This window comes from Oncorhynchus kisutch, unplaced genomic scaffold (assembly GCF_002021735.2).
Source record: "Oncorhynchus kisutch isolate 150728-3 unplaced genomic scaffold, Okis_V2 scaffold1447, whole genome shotgun sequence".
Taxonomy (NCBI): Eukaryota; Metazoa; Chordata; class Actinopteri; order Salmoniformes; family Salmonidae; genus Oncorhynchus; species Oncorhynchus kisutch.
The window spans coordinates 1,458-28,460 of NW_022263392.1; the positions used below are offsets into that span (position 1 = coordinate 1,458).

Genomic DNA, 27,003 nt, shown 5'->3' on the forward strand with positions numbered 1-27,003 from the left:
TGCAGTGATGCAAAATCTTTTTGGAAAAAGTCCATTACAATGTAAAGGTACGTTGTCAATTTGTCGTCGAAAGTATGACAGCAGTGGTGTTTTAGCAAGAAGTTGATTTGACACAACTTCTGTGCTTCATCAACTACATTTCATCAGTCCCTGAGGGAGAGAACCCTTTCATATCTAATGCCTGATCCAACACATACACCAGCACAGTTCAGAACATAATGCTCTGGAATGCTGCTAGAGATCAGATTCTAACACACCAGTGTAACAGCCAATCATTTGTCCTCTTACAGCATTAGGAGGGAGTGGAATTCCATTCTGGTCAGCTCATTAGTGTATTTTGTGAACATTTTCTCTTTTATCATTCAGAATTGTCCAACAGTGTCCAGGGCTGTTGAAGTGTTTTAGCATGAAATAAGATGGACCAGGCTAGGGTAAGGAATGTGGTCAATGCCAGTCACTAGTCTTCTGTGGAAGTGGCACAGATAAAGAGAAGACCAGTCATACCATAAATATTACAGTAAATGTTTCATCTTGAGTGAAATCATAAAACTGCTCTGTATTAGAGGTGGGAGACCATTGAGATAGGACACGGTATTCCTTCAGTTTCCCAACACCTCACCCAAAGTCTAAAAACCTAGTGCTGAAAGTAACACTGCTCTGACCTCAGCTGAGGAGTCAGGTTGACAGCACTGATAAGAGTAGGGTCTATAAAGTTCTTAATCAGGTGACCCATTTGTCACCCTCAGTAACAGGCCCCGTCACCCCCCATCTCACATGGCCACTCTGGGTCTAACTAGAGCCAGATGCTCCGGGTCGCCAGGTGAAGAGCAACCATTAACACAACAGACAGCAGCTTCTCTGGAGAACACGGTCACTGCTGATGTTCGCATGTGATGCTGAAACTTCTGCGCTACCACTTGCCCCTGTAAACAGCTAGACATGATTTACATCTGGTATTAAGACAAGCAAAACAACCATGGAAGATCTCAATTAGTCTTTTATTGGGTGAATATAAAAATGGTGACAGAAGATTCAACCAAGGGAGTTTAACAAAGGAAAGGGGAAAGTTTTTTTAAAGTGGGTTTTGGAGAGAGATCTTAGGCAGAGGGGGACAGGGTCTGGAGGCTGGTCTTCACAGTTGCCAAATTGCCCTTCCAGGAGCTGAGACTGTCGTAGAGCTGCTGCCACTGCTGCTTGCCGAAGGTGCGGTGTGTGCTGTGGCTGATGGGGGCAGAGATGAAGACACCTGGTTAGGGAAAGGGGAGCATAATGCCATACCTGGCAACCCTGAAAGGTATCATTGGAAATCTTAAGAGCTTTGAGTCTCCCTCTGACAGTGTAGTAATACGTCTGAAGTACCTAGAGGGAAGACATTTTCCTTGTCATACACACAACAAAACCCTATGATTAATAGGTATGCATAGAACATACCACAACCGTAAGCACCAATCAGATCAGAGTCAAAGGGAACCTGTTTTGTAGCACAGAATAAAAATAGATGTCTAGATTTCCTTTGCGGAAACCCATCAACAATAGCATTTATACTCAACTGGCAAAAAAAAAGCCTCCAAAGGTGAAAAAAAGTATTTCTGTACAGCAACACAAGAACAAAGACCAACTCTATGGTTTTATAGTGGGGAGCTCTGAAGAAGGGTTGTCAGAAACCTTGAGCTGATTGCTACACAGTAAAGAGTGTCTATTACAGGGTCATATTCATTAGGCACCAAACGGAAGAAAAAGGACTGAAAAAGGGGAGGGACTACTACAACACCAGTTTCCGTTTTCTGTTGCAAAATGTTTCGCCGTAATACGACACAGCTTTAGCCTGCCAAACGCAGCCGCTGACATGGCAGAATACACCTGATTTGAATAGCACGTTCTTAAAATATTATTCTTTTGGCTTACCTCACGATAACCTTTCGCTGTGTCTGGTCAATCTTGCAGTACACCATCTTAGTCCGAACGGCTACAGACAAAAGAGACAGGAAGACATTGAGGTGGGCGGCAGACAAGAGGGAGTATCCGTGTGTCAAGGCAACCCTCAAACACATTACAGACTTCTGAGAGGACGACCAACGTCACAGTAACAATAAGGATACAAACTCCTACATGTCTGCTCCTATGACAGTTTGGTTCCTCAATTTGTAAAAAAAAATACATCTACAGACAACATCCTGTTTTGACCGTTTGAACTTTTTGTGTTTATAGATAGGTGGACTGTTGCACCGAGGGGGAATTCCAGCGTTGTCAGAGGGGAGTATAGTATTATTAGAGGGTGTGTGGGTCAGATTGGATTTGAGGCGGTGTTGGTACCGTCGATGACGAAGGCTTCTACTTGGTCTTCTTCTAACTGCAGCTCCTGCTGCATGGTGTCAAAGGAGATCTCTTTAAACTCCACCGCCATGCCCATGAACGTCAGCAGACACATCTTAGCCATGTTCTGCTCATGGTTGAGACCTGGGGACAGGAAGACCGTCAGTAAAACACAGGACTAACATCATGGTTGAGACCTGGGGACAGGAAGACCGTCAGTAAAACACAGGACTAACATCATGGTTGAGACCTGGGGACAGGACTAACATCATGGTTGAGACCTGGGGACAGGAAGACAGTCAATAAAACACAGGACTAACATCATGGTTGAGACCTGGGGACAGGACTAACATCATGGTTGAGACCTGGGGACAGGAAGACAGTCAATAAAACACAGGACTAACATCATGGTTGAGACCTGGGGACAGGAAGACAGTCAATAAAACACAGGACTAACATGGTTGAGACCTAGGGACAGGAAGACAGTCAATAAAACACAGGACTAACATCATGGTTGAGACCTGGGGACAGGAAGACAGTCAATAAAACACAGGACTAACATCATGGTTGAGACCTGGGGACAGGAAGACAGTCAATAAAACACAGGACTAACATCATGGTTGAGACCTAGGGACAGGAAGACAGTCAATAAAACACAGGACTAACATCATGGTTGAGACCTGGGGACAGGAAGACAGTCAGTAAAACACAGGACTAACATCATGGTTGAGACCTGGGGACAGGAAGACTGTCAATAAAACACAGGACTAACATCATGGTTGAGACCTGGGGACAGGAAGACAGTCAGTAAAACACAGGACTAACATCATGGTTGAGACCTGGGGACAGGAAGACAGTCAATAAAACACAGGACTAACATCATGGTTGAGACCTGGGGACAGGACTAACATCATGGTTGAGACCTGGGGACAGGAAGACCGTCAGTAAAACACAGGACTAACATCATGGTTGAGACCTGGGGACAGGACTAACATCATGGTTGAGACCTGGGAACAGGAAGACAGTCAGTAAAACACAGGACTAACATCATGGTTGAGACCTGGGGACAGGACTAACATCATGGTTGAGACCTGGGGACAGGACTAACATCATGGTTGAGACCTGGGGACAGGACTAACAGTGAATAAAACACAGGACTAACATCATGGTTGAGACCTGGGGACAGGAAGACAGTCAGTAAAACACAGGACTAACATCATGGTTGAGACCTGGGGACAGGAAGACAGTCATAAAACACAGGACAGACATCATGGTTGAGACCTGGGGACAGGACTAACATCATGGTTGACACCTGGGGACAGGACTAACATCATGGTTGACACCTGGGGACAGGAAGACAGTCAATAAAACACAGGACTAACATGGTTGAGACCTGGGGACAGGAAGACCATCAATAAAACACAGGACTAACATCATGGTTGAGACCTGGGGACAGGACTAACATCATGGTTGAGACCTGGGGACAGGACAGACATCATGGTTGAGACCTGGGGACAGGACAGACATCATGGTTGAGACCTGGGGACAGGACTAACATCATGGTTGAGACCTGGGGACAGGAAGACAGTCAATAAAACACAGGACTAACATCATGGTTGAGACCTGGGGACAGGAAGACAGTCAATAAAACACAGGACTAACATCATGGTTGAGACCTGGGGACAGGAAGACAGTCAGTAAAACACAGGACTAACATCATGGTTGAGACCTGGGGACAGGAAGACAGTCAGTAAAACACAGGACTAACATCATGGTTGAGACCTGGGGACAGGACTAACATCATGGTTGACACCTGGGGACAGGACTAACATCATGGTTGACACCTGGGGACAGGAAGACAGTCAATAAAACACAGGACTAACATGGTTGAGACCTGGGGACAGGAAGACCATCAATAAAACACAGGACTAACATCATGGTTGAGACCTGGGGACAGGACAGACATCATGGTTGAGACCTGGGGACAGGACAGACATCATGGTTGAGACCTGGGGACAGGACAGACATCATGGTTGAGACCTGGGGACAGGACAGACATCATGGTTGAGACCTGGGGACAGGACAGACATCATGGTTGAGACCTGGGGACAGGACTAACATCATGGTTGAGACCTGGGGACAGGAAGACAGTCAATAAAACACAGGACTAACATCATGGTTGAGACCTGGGGACAGGAAGACAGTCAATAAAACACAGGACTAACATCATGGTTGAGACCTGGGGACAGGAAGACAGTCAGTAAAACACAGGAATAACATCATGGTTGAGACCTGGGGACAGGAAGACAGTTATTAAAACACAGGAATAACATCATGGTTGAGACCTGGGGACAGGAAGACAGTTATTAAAACACAGGAATAACAAGACATGACAATGAAATAGATATCAATCAATGACAGGTCACCAACTCTTAGGTACCATTAATCATGAGATCATTAACTATAATTACTGAATGCACAATAATTGTCAGTTGGCTGGGTGATGAAGAATGTAACTGACTACGGTTCAAACTCTCAGGGCGACCTTGGAGGGAAACTCCAAGAGGTAATCGTTCTGTGATGAACACACGAGCACACTCAATTCCACTTGACTCAGGGAGGGTCCCTTGGCGAATTGCCTCTGTGCCCAGCAGTGTGGAACTACAGTGACTAGGCATATTAACACAAACACCACCATGTCTGCAGTGAGAGCCAATACCACCTGACTTATGTGGGAGGACCAACCATGTTAATTGGACAACTACGTTCTCAGCAGTGTGTGTGTGTGGACAGAGAGACACTGCTGACACACACATTCCAACCCTGTATCCACGGAGGTCAGCGATTTAGGCTAGGCAGGGTGTGTGTGTCCCCGGGGGGGATTTGATCTCTGCAGTCAGGTCACTAGCCGCGAGGTAGCCCCATTGAGTCTTGATCACTCACCGAGGGAATCGATGAAGTCTTTGTTGCTCTGGTAAAACTTCACGTAGGCAGCTAGCTTTGCACTCACAAAGATGGTTAGGAGCTGTGAATGAAGGAGAGAGAGCGAGAGAAGTCACTGTTAAAACAACCAGGTAATAATGTAGCATCTTTGTTATGAATGGATTCATATGAACCTATTAAATCCTCAGAGTTCAAATGTCACGGCCTTGTTATCAGCAGGATGAGCTGTTCCCTGAGCTGGGCTTCAGTACTCACGTCGTGGAGGAGTTCTCCCTCTAGGAAGCGGACAGGTTTGAGGGCCAGGAGGTGGTCCAACAGGAAGGTGTTGGGGTCTTTCAGGGCTCGTACAATGCATCTGGGGGGAGGAACCAGAGAGGGGTGAGTAACAGCAAAGACAGCCAGTCACGTGTCAGATCTTGTAGTTATGATGGTAGGATAACAGTAGGATAGAGGTGGGTATATATGTACCTGTGGGCATCAACGCGTGCTTGTGAGGCGTTGTCCTCTGTGTAACTCCCCAGCAGCTCCACCATCACCTTAGCTGCAGCCTCGCTGCAGAGGAACACACACACTCAGTGACACAAGAACCAGCTCAGAAAAAGAAAACATTGCAGATACACAACACATATCCCATTGTACTGAGGAATTACTTTTAGAAAAATATGGAAAATAAACAATCATAACAGAGAATGAATGTGCCGAAGACACCACCAGGCACCAGACTGTGTCAATGACCCTACCAGGCACCAGACTGTGTTGATGACACCACAAGGCTGTGTATAGTTAGTTACCTCTTCTTACATTCGACCAGGGCCTCGTACACCAGCCTTAGCAGTGTGTGTTTCTTCTCTGTGTTCAGGTTCCAGTCTGTGATCCACTTACGCACCTGAACCACAAACACACAAGCAGAGCCATGGAAACGTCAATCATCCTTCCTCTACAAGGTCTTGTTCCTGCACAGAGCCCTTACATGTGACTGGTATGGATTGGATGAGCACATCGGTGAGTGTGACAGTATATGGCGAGTGTGCACGGTGAGTGTGACAGTATATGGCGAGTGTGCACGGTGAGAGTGACAGTATATGGCGAGTGTGCACGGTGAGAGTGACAGTATATGGCGAGTGTGCACGGTGAGTGTGACAGTATATGGCGGCACGGTGAGTGTGACAGTATATGGCGAGTCTGCACGGTGAGAGTGACAGTATATGGCGATTCTGCACGGTGAGAGTGACAGTATATGGCGAGTGCGCACGGTGAGAGTGACAGTATATGGCGAGTGTGACAGTATATGGCGAGTGTGACAGTATATGGCGAGTGTGACAGTATATGGCGAGTGTGCACGGTGAGAGTGACAGTATATGGCGAGTGTGCACGGTGAGAGTGACAGTATATGGCGAGTGTGCACGGTGAGAGTGACAGTATATGGCGAGTGTGCACGGTGAGAGTGACAGTATATGGCGAGTGTGCACGGTGAGAGTGACAGTATATGGCGAGTGTGCACGGTGAGTGTGACAGTATATGGCGAGTCTGCACGGTGAGAGTGACAGTATATGGCGAGTGTGACAGTATATGGCGAGAGTGACAGTATATGGCGAGTGTGCACGGCGAGAGTGACAGTATATGGCGAGTGTGCACGGCGAGAGTGACAGTATATGGCGAGTGTGCACGGCGAGAGTGACAGTATATGGCGAGTGTGCACGGCGAGAGTGACAGTATATGGCGAGTGTGCACGGCGAGAGTGACAGTATATGGCGAGTGTGCACGGCGAGAGTGACAGTATATGGCGAGTGTGCACGGCGAGAGTGACAGTATATGGCGAGTGTGCACGGCGAGAGTGACAGTATATGGCGAGTGTGCACGGCGAGAGTGACAGTATATGGCGAGTGTGCACGGCGAGAGTGACAGTATATGGCGAGTGTGCACGGCGAGAGTGACAGTATATGGCGAGTGTGCACGGCGAGAGTGACAGTATATGGCGAGTGTGCACGGTGAGAGTGACAGTATATGGCGAGTGTGCACGGTGAGAGTGACAGTATATGGCGAGTGTGCACGGTGAGAGTGACAGTATATGGCGAGTGTGCACGGTGAGAGTGACAGTATATGGCGAGTGTGCACGGTGAGAGTGACAGTATATGGCGAGTGTGCACGGTGAGAGTGACAGTATATGGCGAGTGTGCACGGTGAGAGTGACAGTATATGGCGAGTGTGCACGGTGAGAGTGACAGTATATGGCGAGTGTGCACGGTGAGAGTGACAGTATATGGCGAGTGTGCACGGTGAGAGTGACAGTATATGGCGAGTGTGCACGGTGAGAGTGACAGTATATGGCGAGTGTGCACGGTGAGAGTGACAGTATATGGCGAGTGTGCACGGTGAGAGTGACAGTATATGGCGAGTGTGCACGGTGAGAGTGACAGTATATGGCGAGTGTGCACGGTGAGAGTGACAGTATATGGCGAGTGTGCACGGTGAGAGTGACAGTATATGGCGAGTGTGCACGGTGAGAGTGACAGTATATGGCGAGTGTGCACGGTGAGAGTGACAGTATATGGCGAGTGTGCACGGTGAGAGTGACAGTATATGGCGAGTGTGCACGGTGAGAGTGACAGTATATGGCGAGTGTGCACGGTGAGAGTGACAGTATATGGCGAGTGTGCACGGTGAGAGTGACAGTATATGGCGAGTGTGCACGGTGAGAGTGACAGTATATGGCGAGTGTGCACGGTGAGAGTGACAGTATATGGCGAGTGTGCACGGTGAGAGTGACAGTATATGGCGAGTGTGCACGGTGAGAGTGACAGTATATGGCGAGTGTGCACGGTGAGAGTGACAGTATATGGCGAGTGTGCACGGTGAGAGTGACAGTATATGGCGAGTGTGCACGGTGAGAGTGACAGTATATGGCGAGTGTGCACGGTGAGAGTGACAGTATATGGCGAGTGTGCACGGTGAGTGACAGTATATGGCAAATGTGCATGGTGAGAGTGACCGTGCACGGTGAGTGTGACAGTGTATGGCGAGTGTGCACGGTGAGTGACAGTATATGGCGAGTGTACGCGGTGAGTGACAATATATGGCGAGTGTGCACAGTGAGAGTGACAGTGTATGGAGAGTGTGCACAGTGAGCGTGACAGTGTATGGCGAGTGTGCACAGTGAGCGTGACAGTGTATGGCGAGTGTACACGGTGAGAGTGACAGTATATGGCGAGTGTGCACAATGAGAGTGACAGTATATGGCGAGTGTGCACAATCAGAGCGACAGTATATGACGAGTGTGCACAGTGAGAGTGACAGTGTATGGCGAGTGTGCACAGTGAGAGTGACAGTGTATGGCGAGTGTGCACAGTGAGAGTGACAGTGTATGGCGAGTGTGCACGGTGAGAGTGACAGTGTATGGCGAGTGTGCACGGTGAGAGTGACAGTATATGGTGAGTGTGCACAGTGAGCGTGACAGTGTATGGTGAGTGTGCACGGTGAGAGTGACAGTATATGGCGAGTGTGCACGGTGAGCGTGACAGTGTATGGCGAGTGTGCACGGTGAGAGTGACAGTATATGGCGAGTGTGCACAGTGAGAGTGACAGTGTATGGTGAGTGTGCACGGTGAGAGTGACAGTGTATGGCGAGTGTGCACGGTGAGCGTACCTGGTCGAGGTCCGTGGGGATGAAAGCGATGGCGTTGCAGGTGGTTGCTACCTTGATGAGGCTGCAGTAGACTGTGTACCTCACTGGGGCCGTCTCATCCATACCATGGAACAGGTTACTCAGCCTACACAACCAAAACCATACACGTTAACTTGACCATTAAGACATGGCTTACAGTTAGTGTTTACAAGGGTCCCACTTCTTCCATAATGCATAAACAAACCCAAATCTTGGGTCGCTGACTCCATTCACTATGTCCGAGTGCTCCAGGCATCGTGTGGGTGGCTGCATACCTCACCGGTCAGGGAGACTAGTAGAGAACAGAGATAGATGAGTGTGTGGACTTACAGCTGCATCCTGAGGGAAGGCCTCTCTCCCTCTCGGGACTTGACCAGCTTCTCACACAGACTCTCGATCAGGGTCTCCTGTTTCTCTGTCTCCAGGATGAGTAGCAGCGACACTATGCTGTTCATCACACTCTCCACTTCTACAGAGAGGAGAGAGACAACTATCAATCACAATGACACCATTCATCATCATTCAAGACTCATTCATACCAGCCACTTTTAGGATGAAACAGAAAAACAAATATAAGTGGGGGTCCAGGAAAAAACAAAAAGGACAGGATGGGTAGAGAGATGGAAAGGAAAACAGCAGAGGTAGAAACAGCAGATGAATTAAGGGAACAAGACAATGAGGGGGAGGGGCTGACAGACAGAAAGACAAGAGTGAGAGAGGACAGTTTACAGTTCATGTGTGTGCTGACATCATGCAGACAGGCGTATCTGTAGATGCCTCTACATGGATACTTCACCAATGTGAGCAGTCCTTTAGAAGTGCCACTGGCTATAGGTTAGCGTTTCCCTGGTGTCACTCACCTTTATCGTCGTCCTTGAGGCAGACGTCACAGGCCTCAATGATTTGAGCCAGGTCCACATGGAGACCACCTTCTGAGTTTTCCTCTGAGATCTCTGCTCCTTTGGCTTTGATGTAGGCCCTGAGCTCTGAGGCCTGTCAACAACAACATGTTATAAAAGAACAGGGGTGTATTTATTAGTCAGATTCCTTTGCGAAACATTTTGTCTGTGAAACCAAACGTAAAACGTTCTCCAACGAAAACTACAGTTTCTATTGGGTCCTTTCCCATTTGCTTCTGTTTGGTTCCTTGAGTAAAAAGTACATATTTTCCGTTGTAAAAAGTTTAACGGAATCAGACTAATGAATGCACCCCAGATTAAACTACAGACACAGCGATGACACTTAGTCCAATAACAAAACATGCACTACTTAACAGCTGTCACTAAAGATATTTAAATTGTACATTTGATTAAGGCTGCACAATGACGTATTTTCCTTCTCCAAGCCTTACAGCTGGCAGTTAATCTATACATTACAACTAGCTTGTGTCTTCATCCAAAGCTAGTCAACTATTCTAACCAGTTAGCTAGCTACATTGGATGCAAACATTGAAAAAATTGTTGATGTTGTAGACTGCAACTAACTGTTCGCTAGTTACCTAACGTACATTCCTAGTTACGTGTAAAACAAATGCATCAGCTGGCAATACGTTTCATTAAGTAAACACAAATCACGGGGATATAGCTAGTTTACAAAGAGATCTAGATCCATTTAACTGGGGGTGAAAATGGATCCAGCTGTAAAGTTAGCATACTAGCTAACAAACAGCTAGGCTAACTAGCTAGTGTACTGATCATAGTCATTGGCATTGACTCATTATATGGCTAACGGTAGCATGCTAATGTTATCTGGTATGTCACCCTTTGTCGTAACGTTACATATCGACATGAGTGTGCTCATTCTTTTTTTTTACTATTACTAAAACACTTAAATCGTACCTGGTCTTCTTCAGTTATGTCGATAAATGCTGGGACACTCATTTTATAATTATTTTTGTGAGCCTAGATCAAATCCACGCTCGCACTACCGCTGAGGCCACCGGAAAAGAAAACGCTTTACGACCGGCAAACATGATGCACTTCCGGGTCATCCTGTTAAAGTGACCGTAGTGATAATTCTGCTGGACTGAACTTTTTCTCATATTGTTTCATACAAAATGCTTAGGTAGCCTAACCTCTACATTTACAACATACGGCCAAACGATGTAATGTTTATTCGTGTTTGATTATGTAATTATGATACAATGTAACCATTTAGTTTTTGTTCCCCCCACCAGTTGTTACATGTTTAAATGTAACCTTTATTTAACTAGGCAAGTCAGTTAAGAACAAATTCTTATTTAGAATGATGGCCTACACCAGCCAAACGACGCTGGGCCAATTGTGCACCGCCCTATGGTACTCCCAATCACGGAGTGTTACAGCCTGGATTCAAACCAGGGTGTCTGTAGTGACGCCTCTAGCACTGAGATGCAGTGCCTTAGACTGCTGCACCACTCGGGAGCCCCGAGCCCCAGTTTCTTTGAGAACATCCTACAATCTCATTGATAAACACTTTTATTGAAGGATTTCAATAAGGATTCCCGAGATACTAAATGTGTGAAACAGGTAGTGGAATCATATAATTCTGTTTATTTTGCTAGATGACTTATGCACCATCTGGAAATGGATAACCTCAGCTTGAGCGCTCCAAAAAGAACAGACTGGGTTCAAAGTGTATGGTCAGGGTCACAAGTTAACGAGACCCACTGCCATGGTCCATGCCATCCTTTCTCCTCTTCTTATCCAGGTATCAATCTATCATCTGGGGGGGTAGTCCCAGGATGTCTTGGCTGAGAGTTACAGTGGTAGAGGTGATCCTTGGACGGAGGTTATCTGGCTGAGTTACCTCTCTGTTCGGACCACCATGACTTTCCCCAGAGTTGACACCGGAAACAATGTGAGCATCAGAGGGGAGCACATTTACACAGCCCTCCCACTGACCCAGCGGTATGGCACCAGGGCCTGTATATCAAGTGGGATGCTGTGATTTAGTCAGCCGCAGAGGCAGGCCACTTCCCCCTGGAGTGATTGAGGTGGGGGGGCTTTAGAGTAACTGGAGATGCAATTGCCCCTAAAAGCTGGCTCAGGTTACAAGCTATTGGGGTGTAAAGCCATACATCTTCACGTTAAGAGTAAAGCCAAGCACCCTCCACACCCAAACAATGGTGTTCTCTTCTTTCCTCTTTACTGTCTCATAAAACGGATACTATCCTGACCTTGGATACCAAGTCTTGGTGGGTTAACTGTCTCAACTTTACTCAGCCATACAGTACTGTTTCCTCTATAACGTGTAGAACAGTTTGCTGTAATCCATGTCTACGTATGTTGCCCATTTGAGACACTTTGACGTGGCATAGAAATGGCTTTTTAACTTATCTAATAGCAGTGAGATATGAACTGCACATAGGTCACAGTTTGCTTATAACAAGTAATTCCTGTTTGATTACAGGAAAATTTCACATCATGAAATGGAGAAAGAGAGCGGCCAGACCATAATTCCTGGAGAGTCTGCCAGTCAGATACAGTGGGGCAAAAATGTATTTAGTCAGCCACCAATTGTGCAAGTTCTCCCACTTAAAAGATGAGAGAGGCCTGTAATTTTCATCATAGGTACACTTCAACTATGACAGACAAAATGAGAAAAAAAATCCTGAAAATCACATTGTAGGATTTTTAATGAATTTATTTGCAAATTATGGTGGAAAATAAGTATTTGGTCAATAACAAAAGTTTATCTCAATACTTTGTTATATACCCTTTATTGGCAATGACAGAGGTCAAACGTTTTCTGTAAGTCTTCACAAGGTTTTCACACGCTAGCTTGTATTTTGGCCCATTCCTCCATGCAGATCTCCTCTAGAGCAGTGATGTTTTGGGGCTGTTGCTGGGCAACATGGACTTTCAACTCCCTCCAAAGATTTTCTATGGGGTTGAGATCTGGAGACTGGCTAGGCCACTCCAGGACCTTGAAATGCTTCTTACGAAGCCACTCCTTCGATGCCCGGGCGGTGTGTTTGGGATCATTGTCATGCTGAAAGTCCCAGCCACATTTCATCTTCATTGCCCTTGCTGATGGAAGGAGGTTTTCGCTCAAAATCTCACGATACATGGTCCCATTCATTCTTTCCTTTACACGGATCAGTCGTCCTGGTCCCTTTGCAGAAAAACAGCCCCAAAGCATGATGTTTCCACCCCCATGCTTTACAGTAGGTATGGTGTTCTTTGGATGCAACTCAGCATTCTTTGTCCTCCAAACACGACAAGTTGAGTTTTTACCAAAAAGTTATATTTTGGTTTCATCTGACCATATGACATTCTCCCAATCTTCTTCTGGATCATCCAAATGCTCTCTAGCAAACTTCAGACGGGCCTGGACATGTACTGGCTTAAGCAGGGGGACACGTCTGGCACTGCAGGATTTGAGTCCCTGGCGGCGTAGTGTGTTACTGATGGTAGGCTTTGTTACTTTGGTCCCAGCTCTCTGCAGGTCATTCACTATGTCCCCCCGTGTGGTTCTGGGATTTTTGCTCACTGTTCTTGTGATCATTTTGACTCCACGGGGTGAGATCTTGCGTGGAGCCCCAGATCGAGGGAGATTATCAGTGGTCTTGTATGTCTTCCATTTCCTAATAATTGCTCCCACAGTTGATTTCTTCAAACCAAGCTCCTTACCTATTGCAGATTCAGTCTTCCCAGCCTGGTGCAGGTCTACAATTTTGTTTCTGGTGTCCTTTGACAGCTCTTTGGTCTTGGCCATAATGGAGTTTTGAGTGTGACTGTTTGAGGATGTCGACAGGTGACTTTTATACTGATAACAAGTTCAGACAGGTGCCATTGATACAGGTAACGAGTGTAGGACAGAGGAGCCTCTTAAAGAAGAAGTTACAGGTCTCTGAGAGCCAGAAATCTTGCTTGTTTGTAGGTGACCAAATACTTATTTTCCACCATAATTTGCAAATAAATTCATAAAAAATCCTACAATGTGATTTGTCTGTCATAGTTGAAGTGTACCTATGATGAAAATTACAGGCCTCTCTCATCTTTTTAAGAGGGAGAACTTGCACAATTGGTGGCTGACTAAATACTTTTTTGCCCCACTGTATGTCACGTTGCAGTTATAGTTTAGACCAAGTTTAGACCAACCGACTTCATTTTTATTATGTTTAGTAGGATAAGGATCTTAAATAGGGAGCTACGGGTAAATGGTCGGTGGAGTGTTTCACCATGGCCCCTGTACAATGTGTAACACTCATCAGCCTGAGAGTGCCTGGTACCAAGCACCAAGCTCCCCCCTCACTCTCTCCTTGCCCTCTTTGGCTGTCACAGCCAGGAATTTATGGCCGCTTCTACTCCCAAAGTGTGCTTGCTTGTGTAACTCTGAGCATTTCATTAGGTGATTAACAACTGTTGTCAAGTGCCTGTTGTATTTCAACTGCAGAATAAAGGTGTATTTTTTTATGGTTTTGAAGCTCCAGATGCATCTGAGACATTGTTTGTCTTTTTTAGGAGAAGCATTAAAACGCCAGGTTTGGATATGATCCTCTGTATGTAACAGAGAGGGCATGTCTTCCTATGGTTAGATCCCGCTGGGCAAAAACTGGTTGAATCAATGTTGTTTCCACGTCATTTCAACAAAGAAATTAAAAGCGATGACGTTGAATCAACATGGAAAATTGATTGGATTTGCAAAAAGTCATCAACATAAGGGAATTTTGTATGTTTTTTAACCCAGCTTTTAACCTAAATCCAATGATCTGGTGAAATGATTTGTTGAATTCACATTAGTTGAAAATTAAACCAAAATTTGACCGCAAATGAAGGCTGTGGTCAGGGTATAAGCCGCAGACATTATGAGACATGTCTTACAGGTTTTACAGGTTCATTGGACTGAAACATTACTTGGTCCACTGTGTAACAATCTGTCTGTCTTATTTCTCATAGCCAGGCTGACCTCACTCTGACCCAATATACCTTGTATGTGTTTGTGTGTCTGTGTGTGTGTCTGTGTGTCTGTGTCTGTCTGTGTGTGTGTGTGTCTGTCTGTGTGTCTGTCTGTCTGTGTGTGTGTGTGGGTGAGTGTGTGTGTGTCTGTCTGTGTGTCTGTCTGTGTGTCTGTCTGTGTGTCTGTCTGTCTGTCTGTGTGTCTGTCTGTCTGTCTGTCTGTGTGTGTGTGTGTGTGTGTGTGTGTGTGTGTGTGTGTGTGTGTGTGTGTGTGTGTGTGTGTGTGTGTGTGTGTGGGTGTGTGTGTGTGTGTGTGTGTGTGAGTGTGTGTGTGTGTGTGTGTGTGTCTGTGTGTATTGAAGTGTTAGCGCACATTTCAGTAGAAAATGACTGGTCAGTCAGCCCCATTAGCCATTGCAGTATGTGTGTGACTCATCGTCAGAGTTTGTTCACAGGAAATGGTTGGTACATGACTGTTTCAAAGTAGCAGATCATTTAGGTTTGCTGTGCCCCACTGCTATCAGAGTGTGACTTATTCAGAAATTCGGCATAAATGAATGTCCTCAATGACATCAGCTATAGCAATGGCAGAGATGAACCCGTCCTCTCTTTGACATTATGGGGGTGTGAAAAGAAAAGTTTGTATTAGGAGAGGATTTAGTTTAGGTGTCTGTTTTCTCAGCCAAGTGTAGCCTACCCACCTACTAACCCTAACCCATCACGTAAATCGCTCTCATGATCATCATCACACAACATGGCCACCCAACTTTCTCCCTCTGGTTCCCACTGTCCTCTTCACCTCTCCAACCACTGTCCAATCCCCTGCCCTGGGCTCATCTATCAGACTAGCAGTGACCTCATCAAAGAGCGCCTCGCTTGAGTGAGCACTGGAATAAGACCAAGTTTCCCCTAAAAAAACGTCTCTATGGTTTTGCCATTTCATCCTGTATGTAGGTACCGGCTCGCCAAGTCTTGGTCCAAAGGAATAATGAATAGCTTCTACCCCCAAGCCATGAAACTCCTGAACAGCTAATCAAACAGCTACCCAGACTATTTGAATTGTTGGTTTAAGGGCTTGTAAGTAAGCATTTCACTGTAAGGGCTACTACACCTGTTGTATTCGGCACATGCAACAAATAAACTGTGATTTATATTTTTTATTTGAATGGTTCAGGTTAGGATTTGAGGGTGGTAAACTAATCCTAAATTGTATTGTATGCCATTGTGTGCCAGTCAGAGGTCTATCTTGGTGTAGAATTGTAATGGTGAGAAGCAGATGTATTCTATCATAACTTTTCAGCGTTATGATAGAAGTATGCAATGATGCTGACCCCCCTAAATATTCTACCCCTCCCTACACCTCTTGCACACACGCAATGTACTTAATCTAAAATAAACATGTAGACCTTATGTTGTTCATCTAGTTGATTACTTGTTTTCTCTCAAAGCATCAGACATGACCTTTGGCGTAGTCAGAATGATTTCCCATGACGATCTGCCTCCCTGTGTGTGTGTGTTTTCACATGCATGTTTGTCTGTGCTCGCCTGTGTGTATCTTGATAGATGCTGCATGTCTGTGGTCTGCTTAGATAGCGGTTCAATGACTGTGATCCCTTATCTGGCCAGACACTAGATAATCAATACTGAAAGGGAGTCACGATCTGATGGATCTCTGACCTGCCAGATTGGGAAAGAAAAAAGATACCCTAAACGAGGTGACAAAATATTTTTTATTTAAATATTAGTTTCCGATTTCACACACACAGAAGCCACGTGTGGACTTTTATTTTACACCTTCAGGAGAAAAGCATTTCAAACCATAATCTGCCACGTAGGACCACTGTTTTACCAGGATTAATTTACATAGTGGGCATAACTATGTCCACAAAAGAAACATACGGTATAAAACACTGACATCAGTCACATGCCATATCTCTTAATGAGCACATACCAACTCCATATCACTGAGACGTTGGCTAACGATCAAACTGTGGGTGAACAGTTAGCATTGAGCTATCTGAGGTTATTAATTCCCCTTTGTGGAATATGTGTGCTCTGTTTCAACCTAATGTCATGAACAAGGAGCCACAATCTGCTAAGAATCCCATCTGAAGGACCCAGTCAGTGCAGCAGAAATGGGAAGGGGGCTTGGGAATGATAGATTGGCCTCTTGTCATCATAGAGTGTTTACACAACATACACTCATTAACGACAGAGCACACATATTCCACAAAGGGGAATTAATAACCTCAGATAGCTCAATGCTAACTGTTCACCCACAGTTCAATCATCAAGTTTGCGGACGACACAACAGTGGTAGGCTTGATTACCAACAACGACGAGACGGCCTACAGGGAGGAGGTGAGGGCCCTCGGAGTGTGGTGTCAGGAAAATAACCTCACACTCAACGTCAACAAAACTAAGGAGATGATTGTGGACTTCAGGAAACAGCAGAGGGAACACCCCCCTATCCACATCGATGGAACAGTAGTGTAGAGGGTAGCAAGTTTTAAGTTCCTTGGCATACACATCACAGACAAACTGAATTGGTCCACTCACACAGACCGCATCGTGAAGAAGGCGCAGCAGCGCCTCTTCAACCTCAGGAGGCTGAAGAAATTCGGCTTGTCACCAAAAGCACTCACAAACTTCTACAAATGCACAATCGAGAGCATCCTGGCGGGGTGTATCACCGCCTGGTATGGCAACTGCACCGCCCTCAACCGTAAGGCTATCCAGAGGGTAGTGAGGTCTGCACAACGCATCACCGGGGGCAAACTACCTGCCCTCCAGGACACCTACACCACCCGATGCTACAGGAAGGCCATAAAGATCATCAAGGACATCAACCACCCGAGCCACTGCCTGTTCACCCCGCTGTCATCCAGAAGGCGAGGTCAGTACAGGTGCATCAAAGCTGGGACCGAGAGACTGAAAAACAGCTTCTATCTCAAGGCCATCAGACTGTTAAACAGCCACCACTAACATTGAGTGGCTGCTGCCAACACACTGTCAATGACACTGACTCAACTCCAGCCACTTTAATAATGGGAATTGATGGGAAATTATGTAAATATATCACTAGCCACTTTAAACAATGCTACCTTATATAATGTTACTTACCCTACATTATTCATCTCATATGCATATGTATATACTGTACTCTATATCATCGACTGCATCCTTATGTAATACATGTATCACTAGCCACTTTAACTATGCCACTTTGTTTACATACTCATCTCATATGTTATACTGTACTCGATATCATCTACTGTATCTTGCCTATGCTGCTTTGTACCATCACTCATTCATATATCCTTATGTACATATTCCTTATCCCCTTACACTGTGTATAAGACAGTAGTTTTTTTGGAATTGTTAGTTAGATTACTTGTTCGTTATTACTGCATTGTCGGAACTAGAAGCACAAGCATTTCGCTACACTCGCATTAACATCTGCTAACCATGTGTATGTGACAAATAAAATTTGATTTGATTTGATTTGATTTGACATTGGAGACTGGGTTTAGAAAGGAGAAGAAAAAAGGAATATGTTTCGATTTTTTTGTTGGGGGGGATACTGTGTGACTAGAGCGTAGTGTGGCACGCATACGATATCATCACAGATCACAGACGTCGGGGTGGCGGTCTATGTAAATTTGTAAACAACAGCTGGTGCATGATATCTAAGGAAGACTCGAGGTAGAGTATCTCATGATAAGCTGTAGACCACACTATCTAGAGAGTTTTTATCTGTATATTTCGTAGCTGTCTACATACCCCCACAGACCGATGCTGACACTAAGACCGCACTCAATGAGTTGTACACAGCCATAAGCAAACAGGAAAACGCTCATCCAGAGGCAGCGCTCCTAGTGGCCGGGGACTTTAATGCAGGGAAACTTAAATCAGTTTTACCTAAGTTAAATTTGCAACCAGAGTGAAAAAGATCTAGATCACCTTTACTCCACACACAGAGATGTGTACAAAGCTCTCCCTCACCCTCTGTTTGGCAAATCTTACCATAATTATATCCTCCTGATTCCTGCTTACAAGCAAAAATGAAGGCAGGAAGCACCAGTGACTCGGTCAATAAAAAAGTGGTCCGATGAAGCAGATGCTAAGCTACAGGACTGTTTTGCCAGCACAGACTGGAATATATTCCAGGATTCTTCCGATGGCATTGAGGAGTACACCACATCAGTCACTGGCTTCATCAATAAGTGCATCGATGACGTCGTCCCCACTGTGACTGTACATTCATATCCCAACCAGAAGCCATGGATTACAGGCAACATCCGCACTGAGCTAAAGGGTAGAGCTGCCGCTTTCAAGGAGCGGGACTCTAACCTGGAAGCTTATAAAAAATCCTATGACAAACAAAGCATCAAAACATGACTAAGATCGAATCGTACTACACCGGCTCCGATGCTTGTCGGATGTGGCAGGCCTTGCAAACTATTACAGACTACAAAGGAAAGCAGTGACACAAGCCTACCAGACGAGATACATGACTTCTATGCTCGCTTCGAGGCAAGCAACACTGAAACATGCATGAGAGCATCAGCTGTTCCGGACGACTGTGTGATCATGCTCTCTGCAGATGATGTAAGTAAGACCTTTAAAAAGGTCAGGGTCAGACGGATTACCAGGACGTGTACTCCGAACATGCGCTGACCAAATGGCAAGTGTCAGATCCACAGACGATGCAATCTTTATTACACTCCACACTACCCTTTCACACCTAGAAAAAAGGAACACCTATGTGAGAATGCTATTCATTGACAGCTCAGCATTCAACACCATAGTGCCCTCAAAGCTCATTACTAAGCTAAGAACCCTGGGACTAATCACCTCCCTCTGCAACTGGATCCTGGACTTCCTGACGAGCCGCCCCCAGGTGGTAAGGGTAGGTAACAAAACTGATCTTCAACACGGGGGCCCCTCAGGGGTGTGTGCTCAGTCCCCTCCTGCAGTCCCTGTTCACTCATGACTGCACGGCCAGGTACGACTCCAACAGCATCATTAAGTTTTCCGATGACACAACAGTGGTAGGCCTGATCACCGACAACGACGAGACAGCCTATAGGAAGGAGATCAGAGAACTGACAGTGTGCTGCAATGACAACAACCTCTCCCTCAATGTGATCAAGACAAAGGAGATGATTGTGGACTACAGGAAAAGGAGGACCGAGCACGCCCCCATTCTCATTGACGGGGCTGTAATGGAGCAGGTTGAGAGCTTCAAGTTCCTTGGCATCCACATCACCAACAAACTAACATTGTCCAAGCACACCAAGACAGTCATAAAGAGGGCACGACAAAACCTATTCCCCCTCAGGAGACTGAAAGTATTTGGCATGGGTCCTCAGATCCTCAAAAAGTTCTACAGCTGCACTATCGAGAGCATCCTGACGGGCTGCATCAGTGCCTGGTATGGCAACTGCTTGGCCTCCAACCGCAAGGCACTACAGAGGGTAGTGCGTACAGCCCAGTACATCACCGGGGCCAAGCTTCCTGCCATCGAGGACCTCTATACCAGGCAGTGTCAGAGGGAGGTCCTAAAAATTCTCTCTGCTACCGCACGGCACGCGGTACCAGAGCACCAAGTCTAGGAGGCTTCTAAACAGCTTCTACACCCAAGCCATAAGACTCCTGAACATCTAATCAAATGACTACCCCAACTATTTGCATTGCCCCCCTACCCCCTCTTTTACGCTGCTGCTACTCTCTGTTATTATCTATGCATAGTCACTTTAATAACTCTACCTATATGTACATATTACCTCAGTTACCTTGACTAACCGGTGTCCCGGCACATTGACTCTGTACCGGGACCGACTGTACATGGCCTCACTACTGTTATTTTCCTGCTGCTCTTTAATTATTTGTTTCTTTTATTTCTAACTTTTTTCTAGGTATTTTTCATAAAACTGCATTGTTGGTTAAGGGCTTGTAAGTAAGCATTTCAATGTAAGGTCTACACTTGTTTTGATTTGATTTGATCACAAATGTAATTACAGCAGATAAATACCCAGTTGTTGAGTGGGGTATTCATTTCCCAGTATACCTTGATGCATGTTAAAGTACTTGACTTTGAGAATTTCTCCTGAACTGTGCCATTTATTTAATCAACTTCCACTGGCGAATGACCTCAGGAAACTTGTCACACTAAGATAAGAATCAGACCTAGAAACACACACATATCATCCTCACACATTGTCTCTGGATGACTGTGCTGACAACCTGTCTCATGGGTCTGAATACTCGGAAAGCACTGATTTAGAAATATCAAATAACATCATCCTCATTTTCACTATCCGTCAGGGATTTCTTAGAAATAAGCTTAGTAAAAGGGGAGAGAGTGGGTGGATCTATATGTGTGCTGCTTCCTTGGCACTCTAGGTGAGGTCAGTAAGAAAACAACTGGCCTCTTACTGGAACACAGTAAACTGATATGTGGTGAGCCATCTCCTTCACTGTGACATATGGACCACTTTTAAAACCACGTCTGACATTTTCCAACACACTTAGCCCTAGCCATCATTATCTTCATCCTCTTAATCATCACCATCATCACCACCATCAACATCATTGTCACCATCATCACCACCATCATCATCACCACCACCACCATCATAATCACCACCATCATCACCACCACCATCATCACCACCATCTTCACCACCATCATTGTCACCATCATCCCCATCATCATCACCACCACCACCATCATTGTCCCCATCATCACTACCATCATCATCACCACCATCATCACCATTATCACCACCACCATCATCACCACCATCTTCACCACCATCATCGTCACCATCATCCCCATCATCATCACCACTATCATCATCACTACCATCACCATCATCATCACCACCACCACCCCATCATCACCACCATCATTGTCACCATCATCACTGTCATCTTCACCATCATCACCACCATCATCACCATCATCATCACCACCACCACCCCATCATCACCACCATCATCACCATTATCATCACCATCATCATCACCACCATCATCACCATTATCATCTTCACCATCATCACCACCATCATCACCATTATCATCACCACCACCACCCCATCATCACCATCATCATCACCACCATCATCACCATCATCATCACCACCATCATCATCATCATCATCACCACCATCATCACCCCATCATCACCATTATCATCACCATCATCATCACCATTATCATCACCACCACCACCCCATCATCACCATTATCATCACCATCATCATCACCATTATCATCACCACCACCACCCCATCATCACCATTATCATCACCACCACCACCCCATCATCACCATCATCATCACCATTATCATCACCACCACCACCCCATCATCACCATCATCATCACCATTATCATCATCACCATCATCATCAAAATACATCCAAACTCCCTGTAGGTAACAGCTAAAAGGACTTTGCAAAAGAAGGAAAACCACACAAGCTATCTCAGGTACTTGCTGATGTATAGTATATTACTGCACAATGTCAATACCCCAGAACATGTATAAATATCCTGCTTCAATTCGTTTCAGTGCCTTGTTGTATTATATTAGTATCTTGTTGTATTATATTAGTATCTTGTTGTATTATATTAGTATCTTGTTGTATTATATTAGTATCTTGTTGTATTATATTAGTATCTTGTTGTATTATATTAGTATCTTGTTGTATTATATTAGTATCTTGTTGTATTATATTAGTATCTTGTTGTATATATTAGTATCTTGTTGTATTATATTAGTATCTTGTTGTATTATATTAGTATCTTGTTGTATTATATTAGTATCTTGTTGTATTATATTAGTATCTTGTTGTATTATATTAGTATCTTGTTGTATTATATTAGTATCTTGTTGTATTATATTAGTATCTTGTTGTATTATATTAGTATCTTATTATTATTCATCAAGCTTTTATTTTATACTACTCTTTTATTCACTTAAGTACTTTTCTATTGTTGCACTTTGTACTCCACGTATATGATGTGTATATGACTAATAAACACAGTTGAACTTGCTGGGTGTGTTCCTCAGAGAGACACATCTGTTGGGGTGTGGTAGGGTGAAGACAATGTTACTGTAAAGAGCTGATGATGGGCGTTTGTATCCTTCCAGAGCTCTGACTCACTAACACCTGCTGTGGTAAACCAGTGAGCGTCATAGGTACTGTAGCCTCATAGGCACTGTAGCCTGATAGGTACTGTAGCCTGATAGGCACTGTAGCCTGATAGGCACTGTAGCCTGATAGGCACTGTAGCCTGATAGGCACTGTAGTCTGATAGGCACTGTAGTCTGATAGGCACTGTAGCCTGATAGGCACTGTAGTCTGATAGGCACTATAGCCTGATAGGCACTGTAGCCTGATAGGCACTGTAGTCTGATAGGCACTGTAGCCTGATAGGCACTGTAGCCTGATAGGCACTGTAGTCTGATAGGCACTGTAGTCTGATAGGCACTGTAGTATGATTGGCACTGTAGCCTGATAGGCACTGTAGCCTGATAGGCACTGTAGTCTGATAGGCACTGTAGTATGATTGGCACTGTAGCCTGATAGGCACTGTAGTCTGATAGGCACTGTAGCCTGATAGGCACTGTAGCCTGATAGGCACTGTAGTCTGATAGGCACTGTAGCCTGATAGGCACTGTAGTCTGATAGGCACTGTAGCCTGATAGGCACTGTAGCCTGATAGGCACTGTAGCCTGATAGGCACTGTAGCCTGATAGGCACTGTAGTCTGATAGGCACTGTAGTCAGATAGGCACTGTAGTCAGATAGGCACTGTAGTCTGATAGGCACTGTAGTCTGATAGGCACTGTAGCCTGATAGGCATGGTACTGGAGTATAGAGCCTCGGTATTAGAGTACTGGGAGTCAGAAATGTTAGGATACATTGTTTAGGTTAAAAAGTATCCATCACTCTTACCAAGTCATTAGCCAACATAAGGACCCTCAGTCATCCCATCCACTGTCTGGGTGATTGTGACCACCCTGGCTTGGAGGGATCCTGATTTCCCAGACTATAATTTGGAGCTGGAGTTTTTCCTCAAGAAGAACTATAGTTCCAGGCTGTTGAAGCTGGAGCGTGGGCAGAGAGAGGGATAGAGGGATGTGTGAATGGCACCACTCTAGCTAGTAGTATATGGGCCTAATCCAGTGTCCAACTACAACATGTTATATGTTGAACCTCTTGAATAGTCCCAGTATCTCTTCTCCCTTCCTCTCCTCTGAAGTTGTGCCAGCTCCAACAGATGTTGTACTTCGTTGTGTCTCCAGAAACACAGCTTCTCATTGGAAACCATCAAGTTTAGTCTTCCCTTCATATCACCCACTGTTTCATATCAAACTTCTATCACCACATGTGATACTGATTGGAATGTCTGTAGGTTTTGACCTTTGACATATCCCGAGTTAACGTCCCTTGAAATGTACTCTGAGGCCTTGATTGATACATTTTGGCACATTTGATACACTCACTATGGACTTCAGACGTCTGGTCTTATCGTGTTTTCATTTCAGAAGTTTGTCATTCAGCACTGACTTTATTTCATCTAGTATATTGTCTTTGTGCTATCTGAGGCTGTCTCCTGTGTTTGTGAGAGAGAGAGAGAGAGAGAGAGAGAGAGGAAGAGACAGAGACAGAGGCAGAGAGAGTTGAATGGGAGAGTTGAACGAGAGAGAGAGACAGAGACAGAGAAAGAGCTAGAGAGAGCATTGCTGTATCATGTTGTGGGGGACTGAGAGACTAAAGCAGGGAGATTAGGTGGGGGTGACCGGAGGGAGTGTGACCCATCAGCCAGCCTCTAGACCAGTGCTGTGTCTCATGCTAGCTCCCCTTTTCTTATCTCCACTCTGATACCCAGCTCACTTTGAAGTATGTTGAGAGTTGATATGAAAATAATATAGGAAATTGTGTTTTCTAGCTTGCTGGGTAACTTTTGGAGGTTTGCCAATGTTGGAGAGATTGTAGGGACACTGTTTTTACCTTTATTTAACTAGGAAAGTCAGTTAAGAACAAATTGTTATTTACAATGACAGCCTAGGAATAGTGGGTTAACTGCCTAGTTCAGGGGCAGAACGACAGATTTTTACCTTGTTAGCTCAGGGATTCGATCTAGCAACCTTCCGGTTACTGGCCCAACACTCTAACCACTAGGCTACCTGCTGCCCCAAGTGTATACTTATTGATATGCTGAAGTGTACAGTACAATGGACCTTCAGTTGTTTTGATGTTGTTGACTGTCTGTCACTATCTCTGTGGTGAGAGAGGAGAAGGCAGATGAAGGAACATTGTTCAGAGTGAGTTTTGTTTTGGCAGAGGCCACAGGCAGATATGGAGGAACTGATGACTCACTGTAACAAATGGCTGTGTGGCATTATCAGCTCTTCTCTGTGCTTAGTACACTGGGTTTCTATATTAGAGTCAGGAACACTTCTCTGTGCTTAGTACACTGGGTTTCTATATTAGAGTCAGGAACACTTCTCTGTGCTTAGTACACTGGGTTTCTATATTAGAGTCAGCAACACTTCTCTGTGCTTAGTACACTGGGTTTCTATATTAGAGTCAGCAACACTTCTCTGTGCTTAGTACACTGGGTTTCTATATTAGAGACAGGAACACTTCTATGTGCTTAGTACACTGGGTTTCTATATTAAAGTCAGGAACACTTCTATGTGCTTAGTACACTGGGTTTCTATATTAGAGACAGGAACACTTCTCTGTGCTTAGTACACTGGGTTTCTATATTAGAGACAGGAACACTTCTCTGTGCTTAGTACACTGGGTTTCTATATTAGAGTCAGCAACACCTCTCTGTGCTTAGTACACTGGGTTTCTATATTAAAGTCAGGAACACTTCTATGTGCTTAGTACACTGGGTTTCTATATTAGAGACAGGAACACTTCTCTGTGCTTAGTACACTGGGTTTCTATATTAAAGTCAGGAACACTTCTATGTGCTTAGTACACTGGGTTTCTATATTAGAGTCAGGAACACTTCTCTGTGCTTAGTACACTGGGTTTCTATATTAGAGTCAGGAACACTTCTCTGTGCTTAGTACACTGGGTTTCTATATTAGAGTCAGGAACACTTCTCTGTGCTTAGTACACTGGGTTTCTATATTAGAGTCAGGAACACTTCTATGTGCTTAGTACACTGGGTTTCTATATTAGAGTCAGGAACACTTCTCTGTGCTTAGTACACTGGGTTTCTATATTAGAGTCAGGAACACTTCTCTGTGCTTAGTACACTGGGTTTCTATATTAAAGTCAGGAACACTTCTCTGTGCTTAGTACACTGGGTTTCTATATATATTAGTACACTAGATCATTTGTTGTTTGCTGTGGATGGGAAGAAATACATTAGAATTGTATTGGGATCCATTCTTTTTCTTTTGCTGTAATTTGTCAAAATGGCCGCCTGGACGTCTTCAGAATGTCTGTGTGCTCCTTCGGGAGAGAAAGCTGCCTTTGCACAATTTTTTGGTCCCAGAAATAGAGTGAGTCAGAGAGCACACTGTTCTTTTCATCACCACAACCTTATTATTTCAAGGATGTGAATAGATTAAAATGGTGTTGGATTTATCGTAAATATGGATTTATTAATGACCAAGTACTACATAACTGGAGGTCATGGTGCAGTCATGGTGCAAACTCTTAGTAAATATGTCCCTCTAACTCAAGCAGTGAATCAGCCTCTGTGTGTCCAGTCCACCCGTCCCTTCACCACACATATATAGGAACTGTGACACTTTCTTGGCAAACGTTGTGAAAAGGGAAAACATTGAAAGAACATTTCTTCATCCAGGCCATAGTGTTGCGTCACTCTGTCTGAAAACAGAATAACAGCAATAATGCTTCATCAGCCTTCCATGTCCAGCAACAGGAAGTGTGTTAATGTAAGAATCTGTCCTGTCTGTTGGTGTATGTTGTCTGCATCGCCGCTTTCAGCCCAGAAACAATGTTCCTACATGGATAAATGAAGTTCATTTAATTTATTGTCTTCTCACCCAGATATGTTGATTTCTTCACTTCTACAGGGTTGTGAGAGTCTACTGTATGTATTTCTCAGTCTAATGCCAAAGTGAGGACTTTCTCCAGTAGCTTTAATCCCCTGGATAATGATAAAACAGAGCACACTCTGACACACTGGGCTATCCA

The 27,003-nt window shown here is 44.9% G+C and overlaps 1 protein-coding gene across 1 annotated transcript; it reads right to left on the reverse strand.

Annotated features, from left to right (window-relative positions):
* Positions 1 to 979: 979 nt before the first annotated feature.
* LOC109880365 (eukaryotic translation initiation factor 3 subunit M) lies at positions 980 to 10,909 on the reverse strand. Its single transcript, XM_020472578.2, has 11 exons — positions 10,756 to 10,909; positions 9,778 to 9,910; positions 9,248 to 9,386; positions 8,900 to 9,023; positions 6,048 to 6,142; positions 5,725 to 5,808; positions 5,512 to 5,611; positions 5,257 to 5,338; positions 2,314 to 2,457; positions 1,906 to 1,966; positions 980 to 1,221 (listed from the first exon to the last, which is right to left on the reverse strand). Exons 1-11 carry the CDS (start codon positions 10,795 to 10,797, stop codon positions 1,098 to 1,100), a joined length of 1,128 nt encoding a protein of 375 aa, XP_020328167.2. The 5' UTR covers positions 10,798 to 10,909; the 3' UTR covers positions 980 to 1,097.
* Positions 10,910 to 27,003: the final 16,094 nt, after the last annotated feature.